Here is a 21512-nt window from a genome sequence, read left to right as displayed (position 1 = left end):
ACATGCAATAAACACACAGGGTGCGCAAGAGGAGAAATTATCAACTCAAAATGGAAGACTTACACGGTGGCACAGTCGTCACTCATCCAGGATGGGTTGGCTTGGCTGCCACGCATTCACTTCAGCGCTGAGAACGCGTGCTACGGCGACGTGCATAATTGCAGACGCCCCAGCTTTCAAAGCCTGTGAGACGAAGCAGCCGATGACGGGACATGTTGTCTTATCTACCCCCTGATGAGTTCTTACTTGTCCAACTGAATTGGTATTCTTGCATCTACCAGCGAACCTACAACACCGGTCATGTATCCAACCCACGATGGTCTCATGCCGCCGTGGCCGCTCTCCATTCTACTACTTGCTAGATATGTACAGAAAACCCGTTGACGTTTGGGCTTGACTTTGAACAGCAGCCTCGTGCGAGAAGGAAACATATCCACCTCTTTCTTAGGCACGGGAAAACGCCAGCACGGCAACTACGAAAGAACTGTTACATGGCTGAGCCCGAAGTGCCCATCCTTCGCACGCGTGCCACTCGTACGACCACCTTGTCAGTGAACTTTTTTATTCTCGTGATTACTAGTTTCTACTGCCGCCCACCCTAGTTTCGATAAAGTGGCGTACACGTTGTTTCCGATGTGCAGTGGTAACGCACCAATGTGTACCGCAGTCTCTCCCCCCACTGGGCTAGTAGAACACGACACGGGGAAAACACCAACCGAAGCGTTTCCGCATTCTCGTTTTGTTAGTAGCGAGTTTGATTATCCACCCTTTTCCGTTGACATTCTCGCCTCCAACGGCTATCACCGCTGAACTACAACAAACGGTACCCCCGAGTGGTCCTCACACCAGCCTCCCGATCCGCCGCACAGACCGCGCGGAATAAGCTGAATGATGTAGCCTTCACGCCCAAAGATGACAAAGGAAACCTTCTATCTGCGTAATACTCTTGGATTCCCGCGTGCTTTCATCTTTTTTCAAGACGTTCGCTGGCCGTACTACAACGGGCAACCCCTCTCAAGTGAGTATGGCAGCAAACAACAAGTTGGCCTTCCCGAGCTGCCGCAACAGATGCATGCCCCAGCGGGTTTTCTATTTGTCGCCGTGTAAACACCTGTTTCTAAAGGACGGATACTTGTGGTCTGCGCAAATATGCTGGCTTCAGTTTCGCAAAAAATGGTTTCAAGAAGACGGGCGAAGGCGGTGCCGTAGAATGCCGTGGACACAGAATCCCGGCAGGGGTGTTTGTCGGCAGCGCACGGATCGTGGGAGGAGACGTGTGACGCGGGGACTAGGAAACGGGGGCTTTCTCGAACTGGAGAGTTAGCCCTTTAGGCAGAGAGCGACCATCGACGCGTCAACTTTGCGCTGGCAGGGCGAGGGAGTGCACCCGGTATGATCCAGAGGGTTGGCGAAAAGAACTCTTGCAGAGCGCGACCAGCGCACAAGATGCGCCGTGTCTGTTGCGTGCTCCGATTGCTACAGAACAAATGACATGTTGCATATGACCAGGGCGGAAAAGCTCACGTTCATCTGGTGCATGCCGTACGAACTGCAACGTAGTGCGTACCAGTATTTTTCACTTTCTAGCTTTGTGGTGCTTCCTCCCGCAGGACAGTCCACTTTGTAGCACGTGTTTTGTCGAAATTCACCGCTGTGGGCGGCGGAGGCGATTCCGGCGCAGTTGTTTGCATTCTCTGAATCAAAGCTCGAATGTTCTTGTCTCAAATTTCGCGTTTCAGTTTTCCTTTGCTTGAGGAAAATTTCGGAGTGTGAAGTTGATAAACTTCTGGCCCTCTGACCTGGGGATCGGCGGGCGGGAGCAGCATCGTCACGCGTCCGCGGCTCGTCGCAGGGTTGAGGAATTGGCGCTTTACGTAGTTGTGGAATTTCCCTTTCAGTTAGACCCAGCGCTGCCTTGGTGTAGTTTTGAGGAGGGCGCTTTTGTTTCGATTCGGCGTCTGCCGTCGAGAGGAAACTAAGCGAATTCATTCCCTGCTTCGAGCAATTGCTCCCCATCCAGGTCCTGTACACAGCGGTACGGCATCTTCCCCGCGTGGAGGGATGATGGACACGCTTGCTCTTGCTCCCCGTTGTTTGATATCGTGGACAGCCGTGATTGTTTTCCAGGAGCCGACTGAATGAAGAAAAACTTTTCCGTAGCTTGACGTGCTGTTCGTTTGCGAGGGCGTCGTGAGAGGACCACTTTCGTACGTTCTGCTCTTCTGTCGAGGGAGTTCTGCCACTTGGCAGCCGTTTCACTCGTTTGTGTTTCCGAAGGTTTTTTAATGTAGATACTGAGAGACAACACGAAGTCTGGTCACCGCAAGGCAAGAATGTTTTTCAACCTAAGACCGATGGAAGTTCTGATTATTTTGCTGCAGCGGTCTCTGTTGTTGCCCGATCTGTGGCGGGCTTGTTCGTGCATCACTTGGAAGTGAATGGACCATTCGTAACCACGTTTTTTTGTCAGAGTGTTCGATTTCTTCTTGGCCGTTGCGAAAGCCACTGTCTGTTGAATGCGCCCTGTAGTTGTAAGTGCATCTCATTTGTGCAGTCCTTTTCGTAGTCGCCGTCTTGTGTGTGTGTGCGCACCCCCCTCCAGTCGAATGCGTCACAGACCATCTGTGCGTTTGACTGCCGTCTCACGCATTTGAAGTTTTGTTGGGGGACTCTGTGACTACGAAGGGGCTTGTGGAACAGCGCCACGCGTTAGCTCTTTGCGATCAAAGGTATCCCTTTTGTTAACAGCAGGGGTTCGATTTTGGTGTTCTCTATGTTGCTTTCGGTTCAAATACGGCGCAGCTGTGCCATTTGCTCTCCACTAGTTCGTGCTTGCTTTTTGGAAAGGGATTGTATCAAGCATCTCTAGTAACCGACCTTTTATGCATAAGACCAGAGTCGACACATTCCAGAGGTTGCATGTGGAGGGGCTACGCTTTGGCTTGTTGCTCCTCTCTTCCAGTTCTTTCCCGCGTGTCCTCTTTTCTTCGGCCGGCTGTTCTCTGGCACTGGTCGGATGTTTTTGGATTTTGAACGTCGGCGTATTTGCTAGGCGGGTGTTCGCTCAAAGTGTCATTCTCAAATCACGGCTGGCGGATAAGGTTTTGACGTTGCTGTAGAACGGTAGTGGCGTGTTCTGCGGTGAACCCTTTCAGCCCTTTCAACACTGTCCCGTCCTCTGGGACTGTTGCTAGAATCCGACGGGAGGACGGGTCTACGACCGTGTGGCGCGCAAACTTCTCCGAGCCGTCATAGAAGAACGTCTTCACAGGCGAAGTCTCGCTCAAGAGATTTCCTAGTGAAGATTTGGACTCACTGTAGCACTCGATGGTACATTGTCCGTCCCAGGATAGTCTTCAGTTTAATGCGCATGCGTAACGAACGAGGCCGGCTTATCTTCTGACTCGGGGAGAACTTCAGGCGTTGGGGATCTGGGATTTTGTCAGGCACCAGATCTTGCACAGTGAATCCTCGGCGCTACTGCAATTTTGAAGTTGAAATTTTCGGAAGAAAATAGAACCATTTCGACTACTAAAAGTGCTGTAGTGGCGGTCGGTGTTTGAGGCCTGCTCCAATTGGCGATTTTCGAACTGCCGACGCAAGTCGATCGTCGAAGCAGCCAGCTTCTTTCGCGTACCGGTGCGTCGTGTCTCTCCGTTCCTTCTTGACAGTCCACCTGGCAGCTTTTTTTCGTCTCGCTGCTGGCTCCGAGCTTTCGTACTAAAAAGACGAGTCCGTTATGGAACGTGGGGTCGCGGTGCCACCTGAGGGATCTTGTGCTGGCAAGATCACCAGATCTTCCGTGGAAACAGGCGCGGTTGAACGTGCCGGTGGGAATGCTCCTACTTCCCCTGTGTATGAACAGCTGGCTGCCTGTGGCGCAGGGGTGACAACCCCGGTTGTGAACGCCGCGGATCGTCTTGGAAGCGAGCGGGGGAACTATCCCAAGTGCGCACCTTGTGAGGAAGAGGAAGCGAAGGGGATGGGGAAAGTGGCTCTGGGTGGGTCGCACGTGAGTGCTTCCGGGGCTCCACATGCCGATCCTGTGCCGGAGCACACCTGGGCTACGGGTTCGGCCGTCAACTCTTCGAAGCCGGGGGAAGTTTCGGTAAACGCGCTACTCTGCGCCTCTGGTACGTCACGAGCAATGGAAGCTGTGCAAAACGGAGACGAGGAAGACGCGTATATGTTGGCTTCGACGCCCGGCACGGAGACTGGACTGCTGTCGAGGCAGTCCCCGTCCGCGTGCGACGCGATGACGAGTTTTGAACGCGACCGACTTCTCGAGCAGAGACGGCTGGAGGCTCAGGTGCTTCACCTTCAAAGGAAAGTTATCCTTCAGGAGCAGATGCTCCTTCAGCAGCAGCAAGCCCAGCTGGCGGGGTATGCGGTGGAGCGCGGGACCGAAGACAGGGACCCATCAGACGCAGTGACTGCGCTCTCGAGCAACGCTTCCGGCTCGAAAGTTGGGAAAGATGATGGAAAGGCTCGCCGAGGACGCAACGACGTTAAAGGAGGGCTTCCGGGACGGAGTCACTTCCTCGGAGAAAAGTCCAACCGAGGAGGCAAGGGCGCCGGCCCGGCGACTGGCCCTGGACGCTCGAGTGCGGCGTTGGAGGGAGCAAATGGCTCGAGGCCAGTTTTTGAGACGCGATCAAGACAAGACAGCCTGCATGCGAAGTCGCGTAGCGGCAGTGCTGGAGATGCCGAGTTGCAGGAGTATGTGTCAGTGAAGAAGCAAGGTGGAAGCAGGAGGAGCGCCGACGAAACCTTCAAGAAGGAAGTGCCAGGGCGGTTGGGCGTGGCAGGAGAACGGGGATCCCGCAGCCAGTCTTTTTCGGGGTCCACTGCGCAGGATCCAGGGGACTGCGGCGGCCGAAGTTTGAAGGACGCGATACCCGTGCAAGACAGTACCCATCGACCTCATGACGGGAAGAGAGACAAAGAGGAAGAAAGTGAAGCAAGCGGTTTCACGACGCCCAGTGCAGGACGGACGCTGGGACAGGGCGGTCGCGTGGGAAATCGATGCAGAGCTCAGAGTGATTTCACCGACGGCTCTTTCAAGAAGAAAGGCGGACGTATCGAAGATCAATTTTTCCGGTAGGAGCTTTGTGCAGAAGAACCTGCTTACGTCGTCAATTTTCATCTTCCTTCACTAAGTAGAATGAATACCATGGCGATTACACCGGCAGAAGCGTCGGGGGAGGGGGCGGGGGTGGAGTGAACAGCGTTTTGTGAAATGTTTGCCGTGGCTGAGAGGCAAGCGAATGAGGTATAGTGTCGTCACCCTCCATCTTGCGTGTAGTAAGTTTAGGGTTTCTAAATTCAATACACACGTGTCTGACTCTTTTCCGTGTCCACAGAATTAAGCTGTGCCCCAAGTACATGCGAGGCCTTTGCCGCAAAGGGGCGCGATGTTCGTACGCCCACGCCGAGGAGGAACTCCGCGATGTGCCCAATCTGTGGAAGACGAAGTTATGCACGGCTTTCCGTCTTGTAAGTTTGTCACAAACCGGGCCTGGTTACAGAAAAGCGCTCTCCTTCTACGCAGGGACGGTGATTTCCTCAACCAAGGACACTGTAGGCTTTTCCAGCTTGTCATCCTCACGTGCTCTGTCGGGGCAAGAATGGCTGGCGGCCTGCCGAAGAGTAGGGGGATGGTCAGCAGAAGAAGTGTGCGAACAAAGAATTCTTTGGTGCGAAGGCGGGGCTGTTGAAACTTTTAGAGCGAAACCGGTTCATCGGAGTAAAGTTTAGCTCGTGATTCTCCCCATTTGACTTGGAACGGGTGCGTATCGACGTCAGCGACACGAATTGGTGGTCTTGTTCGTGCGCGGAGTTGTCTTCGTTTTGAGCTACGTACAAACGGACCTGTGTTGTGCCACACAGATCGAGCGATGTACTTCCTCATGCGTGGCCCTGGTGAGCTCTGCGTTACGCACACTTGTCCGCAGGGGAAGCCTTGTCCGCTGGAAACCTCTTGCCCATATGCACACGGCGAGGAGGAACTCCGGTCCACAGCCGACTACTACAAGGTAAGTGATGGACATGAGCCAGTTCGCAAGTGGTTTGGTCTGGATCGTATCATTTTGAGTTTCTCGACGATGGACACAGTTTTCCTAGGGTCCGAGGACTGAGTTTGTCTGATGCTTCCGAAGGCATCGGGGCTCCATGCGTCACCTTTCTTCAGTTTTTTCGTAGGGATCCTCCTTTTTTCTCCACTGTTTGCTGCAAGAGGAGGTAGTCGCCAAAGAGGGGCTGCTGGTGCGCTACAGAGAACGCTAGATTCTCGCTCAGCTTCAAGGTTCACGTCTTGCCCTCAGAGGGCCTCGCAAGAACTAGGCAGTTTCCATGTTGATATCGGGAACACACACGTATGTGAGCTATAACGCATTGCCTCAGTTGGTTTTGTAATCTTGCGCTGCTTTCTGTCACCACTCCCTTCGATTTCTCAGACAAAATTGTGCAAGTTCTGGATGCGAGAAGGAAGATGCGATGCTGGGAAAGCGTGCCGTCATGCACATGGAAACCAAGAACTTCGCAAGAGAAAGTAAGAGGCGCCCACATGTGCGTCTCGGATGCCTGTTCAGTGGCTGCACAGGCATCTGTAGTGTGGTGTCATGGGACTAGCCTGCGGCTCATGCACATAGCAGATCAGGTGTTTCGTCCTGTCGCGGCAGGGAAGTGGAGGATGCTGCGTCACTGTTGAACGTTTCGTTGCGTTTTTGCCTTTGTGTTCCATCGGCTTTAACCGAACGTTGTTTCTACAGGTGTGTCCCGCGTGATGTCAAGCTTGTCTTGTGAGCTCGGCCGACTGTTTTCCTCGGTTTCCAGATTGTCAGGAGACCCGCACTCACATCTTGATGAGCTGGTGCGTTGTGGAATTGCAGCTACCGCCACACTGAGCTGGAAAAGTTCGCACTCCGCCACCATTTGGATATGCGACAGTTGTTGGACGAATTTCGTACTGGGCGCGTTCCGGCAGCGATTCAGGAGCTGGTTTCCACAAGCACGACCCTGCTGGGTTCTGGAGGACGGAGCCACGGGGGTGCTGTGTCGTTTAGCGGACAAGGCCAGCCTAGTGCGTGTGAAAATCAAGGTCGCCCGCGCTTTTTCTCTTTCACCGCTGCCTGTGTTGAGCGGAAACCGAGAAGTAACTCAAGGGAGAGCCTCAAATTCAGGATCACTGCTGCCTCGGGGCGGGGGTCCAACGATGAGGGCAGCAGGTCGAGTCGCGACGAAATTCCACCGACAGTGACAGGGTCAGCTTCTGAAACAGGAGTGAGCACCGGGAAGCAAGGTGGCCCAGGACATTCGCAGGCCGGGAAGTACAAAGGAATGCATGGAGGGAGTGTGACCCACCGGGGAGTTTCGCCAGGAGGCTGCGGTGAGATGGTCGAGAGCGAGAAACGGGGACGTCGCGGAGGCCCACATGGCCACTTCCACTCTGCGCATGGTCAGTACCACGGACCAGGACGAGGGGCGCGTCAGCGCCACGGCCAGTATCGCCATCGCTTCGACAACCACCACGCGCACCACCACCTGCACCAGGCGGCTGTGGCGGCAGCAACAGCAGATGCTCTGAAAGGCGCGCCCGTGGGTGTTCCCTGTGTAGCTGGGGGCGCGTCCTATGGCCTGGCTCCGGGCGTGACGCCTTTCGGTTCGTTCCAACAGCAACCCTACCCCTACGCTTTGAACTACACTGCAAATCTGGCGGCGTGTGGTGGTCTGCACGCAGCAGCTGCAGCAGTTGCGGCGGCTGCTGTGGCCCAACAGCACCAGCATCTCGAAGTGGCGGCGAAGGTTGCGGGAACTCCTTTGTATCAGGGTGTGAACCCGTACCTCGGTGCACCGTACAACTCGAATTTCCCTGGAGGGGGCATTCCGTACTCGGCATCTGTGCCTTCTGCACCCTACACCACTGCAGGTCCGAACTCATCGGGGACAGCAGCATGTGCTTCGGCTCCGTTTACACAAACGTCACGGCCGTACTCACCTCCAGGAGGAGCCTTCTCAGCGAGGACACCGAGCACAACTGGAGCCACGCCGTCGCCACAAACGTCGTACAGTGGTCATGGCGCCGTGCCTTTCTCACCGCCTTGCTCGGGCACTAGCCCCCGCGGATCTCCAGGCAGGGACACAGCGACGCCTTCAGCAGTTTTGCATACACCCGCCGCACCAGGAACACTCTATCCTGCCGGCGCGGCGACAGCCGATATCGGGACAGGTGCCCCTGCGGGAGCCGGAGATCCGGGAAGCTTCGCGTCTACGACGCAGTATTCTCAGGGGCAGTTGGCCGGCGCAACGCCAAATGCGGTGTACAGTGCAATGCCCGGGTCTTCAGTGACTCCCAGTGTAGACACGCCGGGAATGTGTCACGGGGACTCCTCTGCACCAGGGACTGAGGGTTCTGACTGGGTCAATCCGGCGTGTGGGAGAGTCACCGATAGACTTCGGCAAACCGAAGCGATGGACAGGGCATCTCTCGGGTCTCTGTTATCGGCGGCCGGGCTAACGATGGCGGCCGGCGGTGCTGGCATGGTGGATAGGGCAGGCGCGGCGGACCATCCACTTGCCATGTGCGCACTACCGGGTGTAGCAACAGGAGCGTCTTTTTGCCAATGTGTCACCCCGTCCGGTCCTGCTCCTGCAGGCCTCCCTGGGAACGCCGGTGCAGCCATTTCGCCATATTATGTGCCAACGTCGACATACCCAGTGTATCCTGCGGCGGCGACCCACGCTGCTCCCGTAGCGAGGATGCAGCCGGTGGCCGATGTTAACACGACCGTCGGGAGGGAGAACAGTGTACAGAGCGAGTGAGAGGTTTCAGAGAAAACCAACGTTTATATCACCAACTGGCTTCCCTCGCGAATGTGATGTAACGCCGAAGAATACGCGGGGGGCCCGCCTGTGGCAGTGACCTGGCTGCGGCTCTCCTGTTGCTACTACGTGGTCAGATGCAGCGTTTCGGTAGCATCATATCACATTTCGCTTCGTGGCTTCGCATACAACAGCTTTGCTCTTCGAGGCAAAGAGGTGATGAGCGGAGAATGTCCACTGTCCATGAGAGGGATTTTATCCTCTACAGCAGAACCAGAAATCGCAAGAGAGCCTCATGCTTAGGCGACAACTGCGCTTAGAAAAACAATTTGGCTGTTTGTCAGAACTTCGCTGGGAAGAGTCCTGTGCTTACAGCGTGTTGTGCTAGACGATTTTGAGGGAGTGTCAAACACACTTCGAGTGCTTCGTGTCCCCGTTGTTCTGATTCGGTCAAGCGGTGACCCGGACCCCCCCGAAAATATAGACGACACAGCAGCAGTAGTTTGCGGCTCATGCTTATGAACGCAGGTTGTAGAGGGATGAGACCAATTAATCTCATCACAGGATATGTTCTGGAAGAGTCCTTTCCGTTGGATCTCAAGCACAACTGTCCTGTTTCAGTACCTCCGAGTCGTAAAATCGCTGACACGGTGCGCATCTTTCAAAAGTGTCTCTGCCGCAGTCTCCAAATGTACGTTTGATATATGTAACCCTCCGGTCTCGCATTGTGTGACTTTAGGGGGAACGTCTGAAGAGAACTGCGGCGACAGCGAGGGTGCACATTCCTGAGTTTTAAAGTGGTCGAGGGGCGTCTCCACATCCGGATGAATATGCATGCACAGTCAAATCCAGATAAGACCAAGGTTGTCTCCTGAGCTGTTCAAGTGCCATGACGTTGTTTTTGTGCCCGGGCGACGTGTTGGTCTAGTCGGTAGGAACAGCCAAATATTCTGTGGCCATCTTCATCCCTGGTCCCTAAGTGTTGTGGCAGCACACGGTGTGGCGGCAGTGGCAAGACATGCGCCGCGATCGAGAACTCTGAGCACTTGGCAGCTTCTACGCCACATTCTGTAAAGTAATTTGACATAGAAACGTTAGAGTAGTGCACTTCAGAGAAACGATCACCGTAGCGTCCGTGTTGCCCGTGTATCGGTGAAGCAACTGCCATTCCGACTACCATCATCCGACTGTTAGAACTTCGAAGCCGCCCCCATATGCGCGAGGCATGCCGTTGCCGGCTAAGCTGTCTGCAGTGCGAACGGGTACAGAGACCCTTGTATATACCGCGGTCGACAGTGTGTCGCTGTACCGCAGCATTCCACGCTCTGAATGATCCTATTACAGTAGACACGCGCGTTGTTCGTCATAGTAGATTAGATAGACCAAGCTTCGGTTGCAGATTCCGTCTGATCACTGAATTACCGTTCTCACGGCTCGCCCACTTCGGGGTCGTTCGTATTAGGGACCACATACATACCAACGACATCTTTAGTGGACGCACTGACGCGACGGCGCTCTGAATGGCCTCCTTATACACACTGAACAAGACAGGGAGGGTGGGTTTCGTATTTCACATGTCGCGATCTGTGTGTGCTCCGTCGTCTTTCTACGAACAAAAATGAGAGCGGACATTTCGCAGTTACAGGTAGCCGCTTCGTCGTCCAGATCACACACTCTTCGCGGAGCATTCTGAGGCCAGTTCCTATCCGTAACCTTTTTTGGCACAGGGGCCCCAAGAAGACGAAATGTTCCACGGCCGTAGATGCCTGCGGCAGTTGGCTTGTCATTCAAGGTCGTGATGTCTGCTTTGGAGGTCTTGTTTCTACTACTCTTCCGATACAATATCATCGTCGTCATCGGAACCGGATTCACTGTCCGAGGCATCCTGTTCCGATTCTTCTCCATTCTCTTCCTTCGCCCGTGGGTTGCAGTCAAATTCATTATTTCCCTCGACTGCCGCTTCAGGTTCTGCGTCTTCATCTGGTCCCTCGCCTTCTTCCGCCTTCTCTTCTTCGTGCGCCTGCGGCTCTTGAGACACTTCATGCAGGAGGTTCGTCAGCTCCACGTATCGGCCGGCCAAACCAAGCACTTTCTGGACATCCCCACTGTACTGAATCGCCCAGTAGACAACGGCTATTCCCATGACGACGCCGGTAATAATCGACATCATCACCTCTGTGAATATGAGGTCGTTATCGATCGCACCATCTGCACAGTCACACGCAGTATCACAGATATTCAGTTGGCCCTATTTGTTGCTAACACACAGTGAGTCCGACTCCCAGCTGAAGACACATGGTCCCTGCCCACTGCTACTGTAACACTGTTTCCCACATGTTTTTGACGAAAGTGGTACGCGTCTAAGAGAGCGACTGCCAGGCTGAAGTGCTAGCTTTCTTGCTTTTAGTTTCTTGGGGGTAAGGTGGCGTTAAAGGATCAGCAATATCTGCCTCCTTTTCTCCGCTAGAATCACTTGTCTGGCAGGCAAAATGTATCCGAGAAAGGCTGTGCCCCGTCCTCCGTTGACCGATGAGCATCACGGCAACAACTTTTACGTCCTGCAAGTTAGCTTACCCTGACCTCACGTTGCGTCTGCTACGTGGACTTCTCATAGGGAACGTTAAACTAGACGCTGGTGCCACACGAACGGCGAACAGCAAGTTGTTCCAAAGAAAAGGGATATTCTATAAGGAAGTTAGCGTTTAAGGTGTATGAGTCGATGCTTGCGACACGCGTCACTAACATCAGGAGGGAAGGATACCACTTAAGAAAGGCTGTTGACTAAAACAACCGCGCCCTTTTATCTCTGGTCTCACCTTCACAGAAGATATACGTTGCGTCTTCACTTTTGCAGTGCGCTTCAGGCGTCTGACCTAAAGTGCCCCTGAATGACCGAAATACGCGGTCGCTGCAACTGAACGTCTCCATGCCCTGTGCAAGTATCTGGCCTGAGATCAGGAACCGAAGGACAAACTTCGAGCAACAAGTACAACAGCCGCATGTTAAAACCCGAGCCCACAGGGAGAGCGTGACTCTAGGGAAACAAAAACGGCAAACCATGGAGCACAGAAATGGAGGCTGCTTAGATGTTAGAAACAGGAAGGCCCAGGCTGCACCATCGTGCCAACATGCCACAAACGGGACCAGAGAGGTCCTGACTGTTTCGTCTTGCTGGGAGGAGTTTTTTGCGATTTCAATCTACTTTTTTCAACGGAGATGGAGTGAAGCGATTGAAAAACCGTACCTTGGCCATTGCTCTCGCAAACTGTCTGCATGAGTTCGTCCCAGTTGTCGCGGGAGTTGACCGCTTCCGTTCGACTGCATACTCTCGCATTGTACGGGCATTTACACGACTCCGTCTGCATTGGAGAACGCACCACAGCGACGCGCCAGTTATGTTTCCGCTTGTGCCGGAGTTTCGATTGCCCGGTTGCGTCCAGCGCGTACCAGAAAGCAAGCATGCAAACAACCCTAAACCAACAACGGATCCGACATGGGAAACGGCAAGATCACATCCTATTGAATCCGACATATTTTCCCTTGGAAGGTTGTTGGTCACGAATAACGAACGTTTGCAGGTGAACATGGCTGATCTATAACGCATTAGATTCATTTGCGCTATCGTTGACAGAGCCACGACTATGCAAATTGGAGAACTGAAATTCCACAAGCACGGCCCACTTTCACGATTTGCAGATCTTTCTCGTCGGCTAGCGGTTGATACCTCCAAAGTCGCCCGAATGACCTTAAGGTGTGCTCCAAATCACAATTCTAGACCAGACTTGAGAACAAGTTGTGTTTGGTGAGGTCCCTAACACGCCCATGACATGGCACCTCTGTCGGAAGACCGGGCGAACCCATGAAGCCGTGAGCTAGCAGATTCTGCCTTCCACCTTGCGCACCTAAGACACGCACTCGAAAAACGGAAGTTCACGAGCGACACGCCTAGTTCCAAGGTGGTGATATGGGGCAGCGGTTGAATACGCCTCACCTCCGTGTCATAGCCTCGGTGAGATTTGGAGAAGTCGGCCATGTCCACGATGGTGCACAAGATCTTGTTCTCATTCTGAAGACCCGGAATCACTGTCGTTGTCGTTGTCCGTGTCGCACTCCAGTCTGCCAGTTTTGGTTCCGGCTTTGGCATGATAACGTAGGTCTCTGTATCTGCCAGCGCGTCTGTTGTACGAAAGTGACGGCAAAACGCAAGCCCAACTCTCAAAATGTGAGCTCTGTATACCGCAGGAGCGGCTTGGAAGCAAACTAGGTAAAGCAAGTTCTCCCGATATGGGATTATTTCTTCCCCTTTGACACTGGAAACACCGATGTCCCACACTGCTGCGACCAGTATCTTGTCGATGTTACATGCTTTACATATGTTTCAAGGAAAAGCGGTCGGGAGGTGAAACAGAACCTGGAAAACAATCGACACCCAAGCTAATAGCGGGGTGCCGTCTCAGCGTGGCTACGTCCCTCCTCTCGAATTCATTTACTTTTCTAGTTTAGACAGACTCTGTTCCACAGATTGTAGAGCAGCCACACTTACCGCAAGGAGGAAGCCAGTCGCACAGCTGGACGTCGCTCAGGCTCCCACCTAAACCGTGTTCCACACAAGACAGCAGAGTGAGTGAGTGAGTAATCTGACAGCGAACGCCAAGAGCGGCGACTTTCCCAGGGTTTCAGTCGTAGTGGTGGGAGAGTGCACGCTGCTGCCGGCTGAGCAGATTCACTATGCGTCATCCTGACACCAATTCACCCCGATCAAATAGTGACTGAAAATGTGTTGTGACACAGTTGCATCCTGGCGTAGCGACTTCTTTTCAGCATGTTGTTCGCGGGATGCAAAACCATCCTCACCATGAGAATCCTCGATGTCGGCGTCGCAGCTGCCTCCGTGTTCGGCAGCGACGAGCAGCTTGCGACCCCTGACCCGAACACTCTCCTCATCATCTCCACTTCTGCAGGTACGGCTGCATTCGCTCCATTCTGACCATTCGGAGTACTCGCAGTCCGTGCGAATACGCTTGCAGAACATCAAGCCCTTGCCGAGCTTCACCGAGGACTGAAGTTCGCAATTTTCGGCGAAGTCACCGGCTGATAGGGCCTCGTTAATGCAGTTGTCTAATGAATCATTGCTCACCATGCAGTTGACCACTGCCTTGTGGCAACGCCCCGGGCAGTCCGTTGTTGAGGCATTCTTCGGTATCACCTGCCGGCAATCTACTGTTGGAAAATACACGATCAAGCAAAAAAAAGGCAGTTTTCACAGTTAACTGGCTTTCTTGGGTTGTTTCTGTACCGATTGAGAACGTTCAGGGCCAATCCCATGTGCAACACGGAACAGGCCTACTTGGCGCACTGATGCCGTATACAAGCCAAAGTCAAAGGCCACAGAGAAACCCTGAGAAAGCAGTCCCCAACACACGCCGACTGTCCTGATTGTTTTGTCATCCAAAATCTCCTGGTTCGCATTCCGCCCACTGCCTAAGGCAGCCACATGAGTGACCACATCCCCACGGAGCTGTTAAGGCCGGCGCTATCGAAAGATTTCTCAACCGACGCAGCAGATTGACTGGGCCCAGGGTAGTCGCGAGCGGTGCGGCACCCACGGTCGGAAACTCTGTACAATTAAGAACACGCGCTCCTGTCTTACCTAGAGGTTCCCGCTTCTCTTGCCAGAAAGGTAGGCCGTTTTCGCAGAAGTTGTTCATGCTTTCCGGGCTTTCAAACTCTGTGAAAGTAGGAAAGCGACTGCCTAAGTCTGAACTCTTGGAAATGGGGCAGTGTACACGTCCCAGGTCGGAAGCGCCGAAGTAGACGAAAGAATCGGCGGAGCCCTTCGAGTTAGGTGAATTAAAGAACGCTCCCAGCTGACCGAACGGACAAACGGTCGAACCTAGCTGCTTAGCCCAGTCATCAAACGATAATGCTACTTCTTCAGGAGAGCACGGTACGCTGTTTGTAACTGCACACATGCAGGAACCGCGGCCACTAGTCTTGTCGGTAGTCAGAAAAGAAAGACTCTTTGAGGCATCCACTTGACGCGTCCGACTCAAGAAGCAGACAGGTGGCCGCAGGGTTGTTTCTGCAAAAACAGAGAAGCATGCGTTCGATCACATCCCACATACTGGAACTACCTTGACGTAAACAGGCGTATTCAGCTGTCACGGACCACCGCACTTTTCTGTTCGCTCAGAGATCTCAGACATCTCACACGCGAAGATCCACTTGAGATGCTCACCTTGCAGCCTGTTCTAGAGTGCGCTAACGAGTGCGAGAGTCCGTTTCGCTTTACTATAGTTATATTATAGCATCTGTTAGGGTCACCCCTCAGTTCTTGTTGAACGAAATCGTTCGTAATGCTTCGCACCACGAGGCTTTTCACGCATTCCCATTGCTGTTCAGGGAGGACCGTCCTTTCCTTACTGCTAACTGCGCCTTTCTGAATCTGGCACCGCCCAGTAACGCCTGACGAGTTGATGAATGCCATAATGCACTCCCATTGTGTCTGAAATTGCAGTGCTGCTTGTTCCCTGCAGCGTGTTAGAGCATTATTACACAGCTCGTGGCAGTACAGAGCCTCCTCGGGGGAATCGTATCTGGGCTTCACAAGGGAGCAATCTGCAGAAGGCATTGCATTGAACACTATGAAAGAGAAACATGCAGGTGTTAGAAAATAGACTGGGCCTAAACAGAGTAACGCATGCCATCATCGGCTTCGTTTCTCGTTGAAGCACGTTTGCAAAAATATATGGACACCGCTTACACTCCGTCACGTCGGTACTCGGAAGCGGACTGCTCTCGAGGTGTGCGCGAACGAGTTCACATACACGAACCGAAAGCTGCTGGTCACGGCTGCAGGATAGAAGATCACGGTCCCCGCATTTTCATACTGTAATACATTTCCTTTTTCGTCGGCCACCAGCGCAGTGATTTTGGCAGCATAGCCTGCGAGGGGTCGCTAACTACCAAAGTCATATGAGTTGACTGCAGAAGAGACATGGGCTGAAATGACAACCCTGACCACATCAGCCAAACAGAGCTGCTTAAACTGCGTGTACACTACGCAGGCGGTTAGCCCGCATGCAAAACGTACCGGGTGCGACGTCCAGCACACATGGCGGCTTCTTCTCCACACAGGCGCGCGACCTAGAGGCTGAACGCAGAGCCGAAGATGGCATATGTAAAACTGACAGGTATACTGGAGGGACCAAATGCAAGGCACACGCATAGTTGCACGCGGTTCTGCTCCGACGAAGTGTCGACACGGTGGTGACAACACCGGGAAGAAACAGTCTGCCGTTTGAGCAAATCGAAAACGTGGCTTGTCTTCGATTTTACACTATTGCTGTAGGACACCAACGGACGTGTCTTTTGTGCGACACAGATTCCGCATCCACTCTCCTATGTTGAGCAACTGATGAGACATTCCTCAGAGAGCTGCTTTCAACCAAGTGAAACTTGTAGGGAGGCTCTTCGACCGTGACAATCCCCCGCACACACAAGAGGAAATACACTGTTCCCGTGTGAATTTAGACTAACCACAGTACGAGGTGGTAGAGGCTGTCACCGTTTCTGGCAGTCCAAGCTGGAATTGTTGTGTCACGGCGTTCGCGCCTGGCTGCTGGCACCTGCAGAAGCAAAATCGAAGACATGCACTGCCGCCGTCAGTCGGCGTCCAGTCCTGTTCGTTTTTCGCACTGAACAGCACATATATCACACCGCGAGCTGTTTTGAAATGACGGCAATGCACGATCAGTGATCGTGTCTTCAGATACACTTGTGGTGCTGACCGATCAGACGCTTTGTCCTACACAAATATATTGGTGACACTTGAGGTTAGCTAATGAGATGTCCATATGCTGTCTACAACTGCTGTTCCCCTTCTTCCTACCACCTCAAACGCAAGCACCTCTGCACCCTATCGCGGACGTCAGAGCACATAAAAAATACGCGTTCCATTTCGCCCAAGAGAACAGCCAAAAGGAGAAATTGTGCGAAGAGAGACAGCGTGCGAGAATGCACCACTTACGGCAGAGAGCAGGCGGACCAGCCAGAAGACTTCTTGCAGCCGGCGTCTGTTACCCGTGATTTCTGTTCCACCATCGAATGTGCTGAGTCATCCTCCCGCCCCCCGCTAGAATCCATACCACCTACGAACAACAGCTCTCTACAGAAATTGCCGAGTCGATACTGAGCCTTCTGATAAGGTCGACGCGGCTGCCCACAGTAGTTCCATCACACGAAGTTTGCTTTGGCAATCAGTGTCCAAAACCTTGAATCGGTTATTGTCTCTGCGAAAATACATATCTGTTGGCCCCTAACACAAGTGCATCTGCGCGGATGCGCGTGGCTGTCTCCACAAAACAGTATGCCTATGTCTGTATAGGAGGCGCTCTGACGTGTGCCCGTAGCCTCTGCCTGTTTTGGAAGAGTTCTGAAAACTGACAACACTATTCGACTGCGCTCGTCGGAGCCTTTGGTCCTGCTGAGGTCTCTGGTCTAGTTTCTTCAGTGGCACAATCGCAGGGTGCCATTGCAGAACAGACATTTGAATTGCATGCGTGGAACCAGACAGAACTGCAGGCTGAGAGGCAGAGAGCGGGCGGATGCGACTGTACCGACATCCCGTTGATCAGGTCGCTCAAACGTAGTTCCGGTGACTGACCCTTGACAGCGGAGACGCAATTGCTAAGCTGATGTAGGATGGCACAGGGCAAAAGCGCGATGTTGTACGAGTATCTCGGAACAAGTTCGTTCCCTGCGTGTCTCCACCGATGAAGGAAACAATCCTTACTCTTGCAACCGGAGTAATCGTACTGGATGTGGTCGGAACTACACACGCCCCCTGTGCCCATAAAGATGTGCCGAAGCTTCGTGCGAGCTCGAACTGCCGCTTGTCCGATCTGCAGCACCTTCTGTTCGCAGCCGCTCCAGTCACCCCAGTCAGTGATCCAGCATAAGTCTTCGCAGTACGGTACCTCAGAACCGACTTTACACAGGGTGTGGTCCTCGAGGACACACACGTTTCCTGTCCCACGTCGATCAATTAGTACAGATCGGGACCTCGACTTTACCGGCAGCGCACCACTGCAGACAGAAACAAAGTGAGTCACAGGCGCTTCATTGTGTGAACGCCCATGCTTTAGATATTTGACTGCATCGTAACGCACCCACGAAACCTCAATCACTTCAGCTCCATAAGGTCTCATAAACGCCGGCTGGAGTAAACAGCAGAAACTCGTGGATGAGGTGCAACCACAATATTCCTACACGCTTCGCTCTCGACCGCAATCTTTGGCACACTGTTTTCGCGCAGTTCGAATCACTGCGTTTTACTGACGAAAAATAACAGTCAAAATCCACATGGTCCTGAACAACAGCACGCGGTGGCGGAAACAAACCGCGCTTTCCTGAATTGGGGTAAAGCCATAAACGGGGAACTGGAGGCACGTCATTTCTGCTATCGGTCGACATACATAGACCCGTTTCCTCTCATGCACATGAACATCGATCAAAGTCTCCTGCATCGCTTCAAACAATGGAAAAAGCGTGAGTACCCACCACCTACCTTCCTACATAACAGTCCATTGAGCACTTGCTCCAGCTCGTCCATTCACCCGGCACACAGTCTTGTCTGGCAGGCCAGTCCCATTTCGGTTCAGGTGTAGTCGTTGATGTGGTAATCAGGGAGCCTACGAAATAAGCGCACAAGCGAGCACGCGTCACTCGAAAAACAAACCAGCGTGGTTTCACTGTAGCCTACAACCGTATTTTGTGCAACTGTAGGAGATTGGAGACCCGCATATAAGCAGCAACAAATCGCCACGGGCAATCCACATTATCTCATACGAAGAGTCCGAAAAGATACCGGTGTCTGGCGCCTCCCACATTGGTGGCAGAAACTCGGAGTGCACTTACTACGGCAGAACACATGATGGTATGATTTGGTGCACAAATAGTGGCCGCTCCGTATGACCTCATCATCCAGAATGACGTCATCCGCCATATAAGGGGGTAAGGGCAGCTGTTCCCAACTCAAAGGTGACAATTTCGACAAGTCGCCGCACAAATCTAAAGTCGATCTCTTGAAATGGCGGGCAATACCAGATACGGTCCCTGTGGCTGCTGCACAGATGGCACCTGACGGAAGCACAGAACAGTAGGACCGCAACACCATCATGTGTTTTCAGACCCGAAGCACGTTGGTTTGTCCCGTTCGGATAATGCTGTAAAAGCAACTTGGGGGTTCCCTCCGTAATTCAACATCTTGTTTGCTCCATGAATTAACGCTAGTTTTCAGACAGCAGCTCGTTTTAGCTGCCAATGTTGCGCGCTCCTGCGACTCACCTTGGCCGAGAGCAACCGAACTATGGTTGATCAGATTATATGTAGCCTGTTCTGCTGAGCACGCGGGTGCATCATTGGGGCACTTGCAAGTCATTGTTTCAGGGTCCCAGCCTCTTTCCGCCGAGTATGCTGCCTCACTCATATCTACTAGCACACATCGTTCATCTTCTGCAGGCACAGAAGCAACAAGAGCAACACCAAAATCGCGCTGGCCAGAAGAAGACATCTGTGTAGGCCCGCTTGGTGTTCCAAAGGCACAGCTGCGAAAATCGCTGAAAGAAGCAAGAGATTGAGAATTGGAGCCGCATACCCACTGCGTTCCTGGCTGCCAAAACTGCTCCCAGAGCTCGAACGAATAGGCTCTGTGTTTTAGAAAAACTGGCGTTCTGTCATGAGCTACGAGCGACGAGAACATGACCTACTGTCAACTGGCGGTGCGGTCGTGGTACTTGTTGCAGCTAAGTCCGAAGCAACTGCACAGACAGAAACGTGCACAAGAAGACACATGCGACATTTCGACACGCAACGTTCAAAGGGTCTGCTTGGGTCCGCCCGGAAAAATGAAACGCCTGGTCTTGACCGCTCACCAGCTGTGATGTAGCATTTCTTCTTCTGATCTATCGGAAACTGCCGGAAGAAGCACGGCCAGGCATCTTCGTCGGAATCAGTGCAACCCTCCACCGTCGCCTGGCACTGTGCAGCACACTCGGCTGCCGCGTAGTTTTTCTGAAAAAAAAGAAAAAGACGTGAAGGAGACCGTCAAGTTAAAAAACGACCGCAAAAACAAAGAACCTATAGATTGGGCCAAGAAGTACTCATCTCCCGCTGAGACGCACCCATCCGTCAGGGCGCTTGAAGCCAACTAAGCGCCATTTTGAACATATTCGATAGTATCCTTAGGTTCTTTCCGAAGGAAACTGACCGAGACTCTATCCACCTAACGTATGAATACAGAAAGCGCGCTGGAGCTGAGATTCGTATAATCTACTCTTTTCGTCAAGTTGAGTACCCAGCACCCAGTGGGTCACAACGGTTGTGTTGATCTCTCGTTGCCACCCCGTGAAGATCAGCTGAAACAAACAGATCATTCTCTCTGTCGAAGAACACACTGTTTGCCGTTTTCCCTTTGGTGTGTGTCGCGAACACTTTAACTCTGCTCGTCAAAAAGAGACATCTTCGTTCAGCCGTCTTTCGCCGCATGCACTGTTCGTGGAAAAACTTTTCAGTCCTCAAGATACTAGTGGATGAAGCGCTTTGAAAATAAAAATTTTCCGATTATCCTTTTCGAGCGATTCTGTCTATGTCTAATTTTTACGTGTCTTAAAGGCCTCTAGAACAACAAGTCGGCAACGAGTCGCGTACGCGAGGTCCTTTTTCAATAACGAGCGAAATCAGAAGCAGTGTCCACCCCTAGCGCATCGACGTCGCGGCTCCTGTCTTCTCTAAGCAAGCCATGTTCTTCAATATCCATTCGCATCGTTTGCGAATCTGCAACTGGATGGCTGTGCTAAACAAATTCTGTCGAAAAACAACCGTCCCATCCCGGCTTCTATGGCACGAAACGGGTGTGATGATTGTCCGTAAATATGGAGAGGATGAATTGCGACGCTGCATTCCAGCATATCACCTTGAATTTGCAATTATGGTGTCGAGAATCTATTGAAGCGACGACCAGCCCTCTGTCGGGGACTGCGGCCCGTTGCCTCTGCTCACTTTGCCTGCTGCAGATGCGCAGTCTGCTCCATAAGCTGCAGAAAAGACAAAGGAGCGACGAAAGAACACGGTGCGACCGACGACAGCATCTTGTCCACAAGTTTGTCTGTTAATAATTATCAAGTTAGCGCGAGCAGCCGGTTTGCTGTTGAGTGCATGTCCCTCTTGCTGCTGTCCTGTAGGTACTCCCATGATGCGATCATTCATTCCCTGACACACCAAATATGGTGGAAGACATCACCAACTCCTCTGACCTTGTGTCGGCGGGCTCAACAAAAATTAACACGGCATCCACCTGAGAAACTAACGAACCAAGCACCATTGCGCTAAGACCAACAGTTGGGAGTGTGCATAAACGTAAAAACTAGACTAGCTCGTCCAACATTTCACGGGGAGCGTGAACTTACGTGGGAAGCTGGACGATGAAATTTCACTCGTGCCTGAGAACACCACAGCGCATCAGCAGTGCTGTTCGGCGCGTTCGAATACCAGAACATTAGGATCACCTCCGAACAGATGACAAACACCGCTGTCACTTTTCAGCTTGTTGAACACAGTCCACGCAGATAGCAATATTGAGGTTGCTTGTCTGACCAGCTGAAGCTATTTCTCGATTATGAAATGGGTACGCA

At 52.7% G+C, this 21512-nt stretch overlaps 2 protein-coding genes across 2 annotated transcripts; one reads left to right on the top strand and one right to left on the bottom strand.

Annotated features, from left to right (window-relative positions):
- The first annotated feature begins 20 nt into the window (after positions 1–20).
- TGME49_218300 (zinc finger (CCCH type) motif-containing protein) lies at positions 21–10073 on the top strand. The gene is made up of 5 exons (XM_002370577.2): positions 21–5100; positions 5364–5496; positions 5955–6035; positions 6456–6550; positions 6891–10073. The coding sequence occupies exons 1-5, from the start codon at positions 3740–3742 to the stop codon at positions 8818–8820; spliced, it is 3600 nt and encodes a 1199-aa protein (XP_002370618.1). The 5' UTR covers positions 21–3739; the 3' UTR covers positions 8821–10073.
- A 70-nt stretch (positions 10074–10143) lies between these two features.
- Positions 10144–21320, bottom strand: MIC14 (microneme protein MIC14). The gene is made up of 17 exons (XM_018779809.1): positions 20177–21320; positions 19755–19893; positions 19168–19335; positions 18739–18960; positions 18389–18512; positions 17615–17907; positions 16850–16970; positions 16360–16448; positions 15914–15973; positions 15244–15438; positions 14471–14902; positions 13675–14040; positions 13364–13411; positions 12812–12996; positions 12065–12179; positions 11637–11768; positions 10144–11028 (listed from the first exon to the last, which is right to left on the bottom strand). Exons 3-17 carry the CDS (start codon positions 19307–19309, stop codon positions 10646–10648), a joined length of 2907 nt encoding a protein of 968 aa, XP_018634836.1. The 5' UTR covers positions 19310–19335; positions 19755–19893; positions 20177–21320; the 3' UTR covers positions 10144–10645.
- Between the last annotated feature and the right edge of the window lie 192 nt (positions 21321–21512).

Source organism: Toxoplasma gondii, chromosome XII (genome assembly GCF_000006565.2).
Source record: "Toxoplasma gondii ME49 chromosome XII, whole genome shotgun sequence".
Lineage (NCBI taxonomy): Eukaryota > Apicomplexa > Conoidasida > Eucoccidiorida > Sarcocystidae > Toxoplasma > Toxoplasma gondii.
Note: the sequence above shows the minus strand (reverse complement) of the source record. Positions and strands in the feature narration are given on the sequence as shown.

What these genes read in the sequence shown, in the direction of transcription:
- TGME49_218300 (XM_002370577.2), top strand. Translation starts at nt 3,740, where the DNA reads ATGGAACGTGGGGTCGCGGTGCCACCTGAGGGATCTTGTGCTGGCAAG. An exon ending in TATGCACGGCTTTCCGTCTT is followed by an intron (nt 5,497 to 5,954) that starts GTAAGTTTGTCA and finishes ACTTGTCCGCAG; the next exon opens with GGGAAGCCTTGTCCGCTGGA. An exon ending in CCACAGCCGACTACTACAAG is followed by an intron (nt 6,036 to 6,455) that starts GTAAGTGATGGA and finishes TCGATTTCTCAG; the next exon opens with ACAAAATTGTGCAAGTTCTG.
- MIC14 (XM_018779809.1), bottom strand. Translation starts at nt 19,309, where the DNA reads ATGAGTGAGGCAGCATACTCGGCGGAAAGAGGCTGGGACCCTGAAACA. An exon ending in TGGTCCGCCTGCTCTCTGCC is followed by an intron (nt 16,449 to 16,849) that starts GTAAGTGGTGCA and finishes TTGCTTCTGCAG; the next exon opens with GTGCCAGCAGCCAGGCGCGA. An exon ending in AACGTATATCTTCTGTGAAG is followed by an intron (nt 11,029 to 11,636) that starts GTGAGACCAGAG and finishes GTGACTGTGCAG; the next exon opens with ATGGTGCGATCGATAACGAC.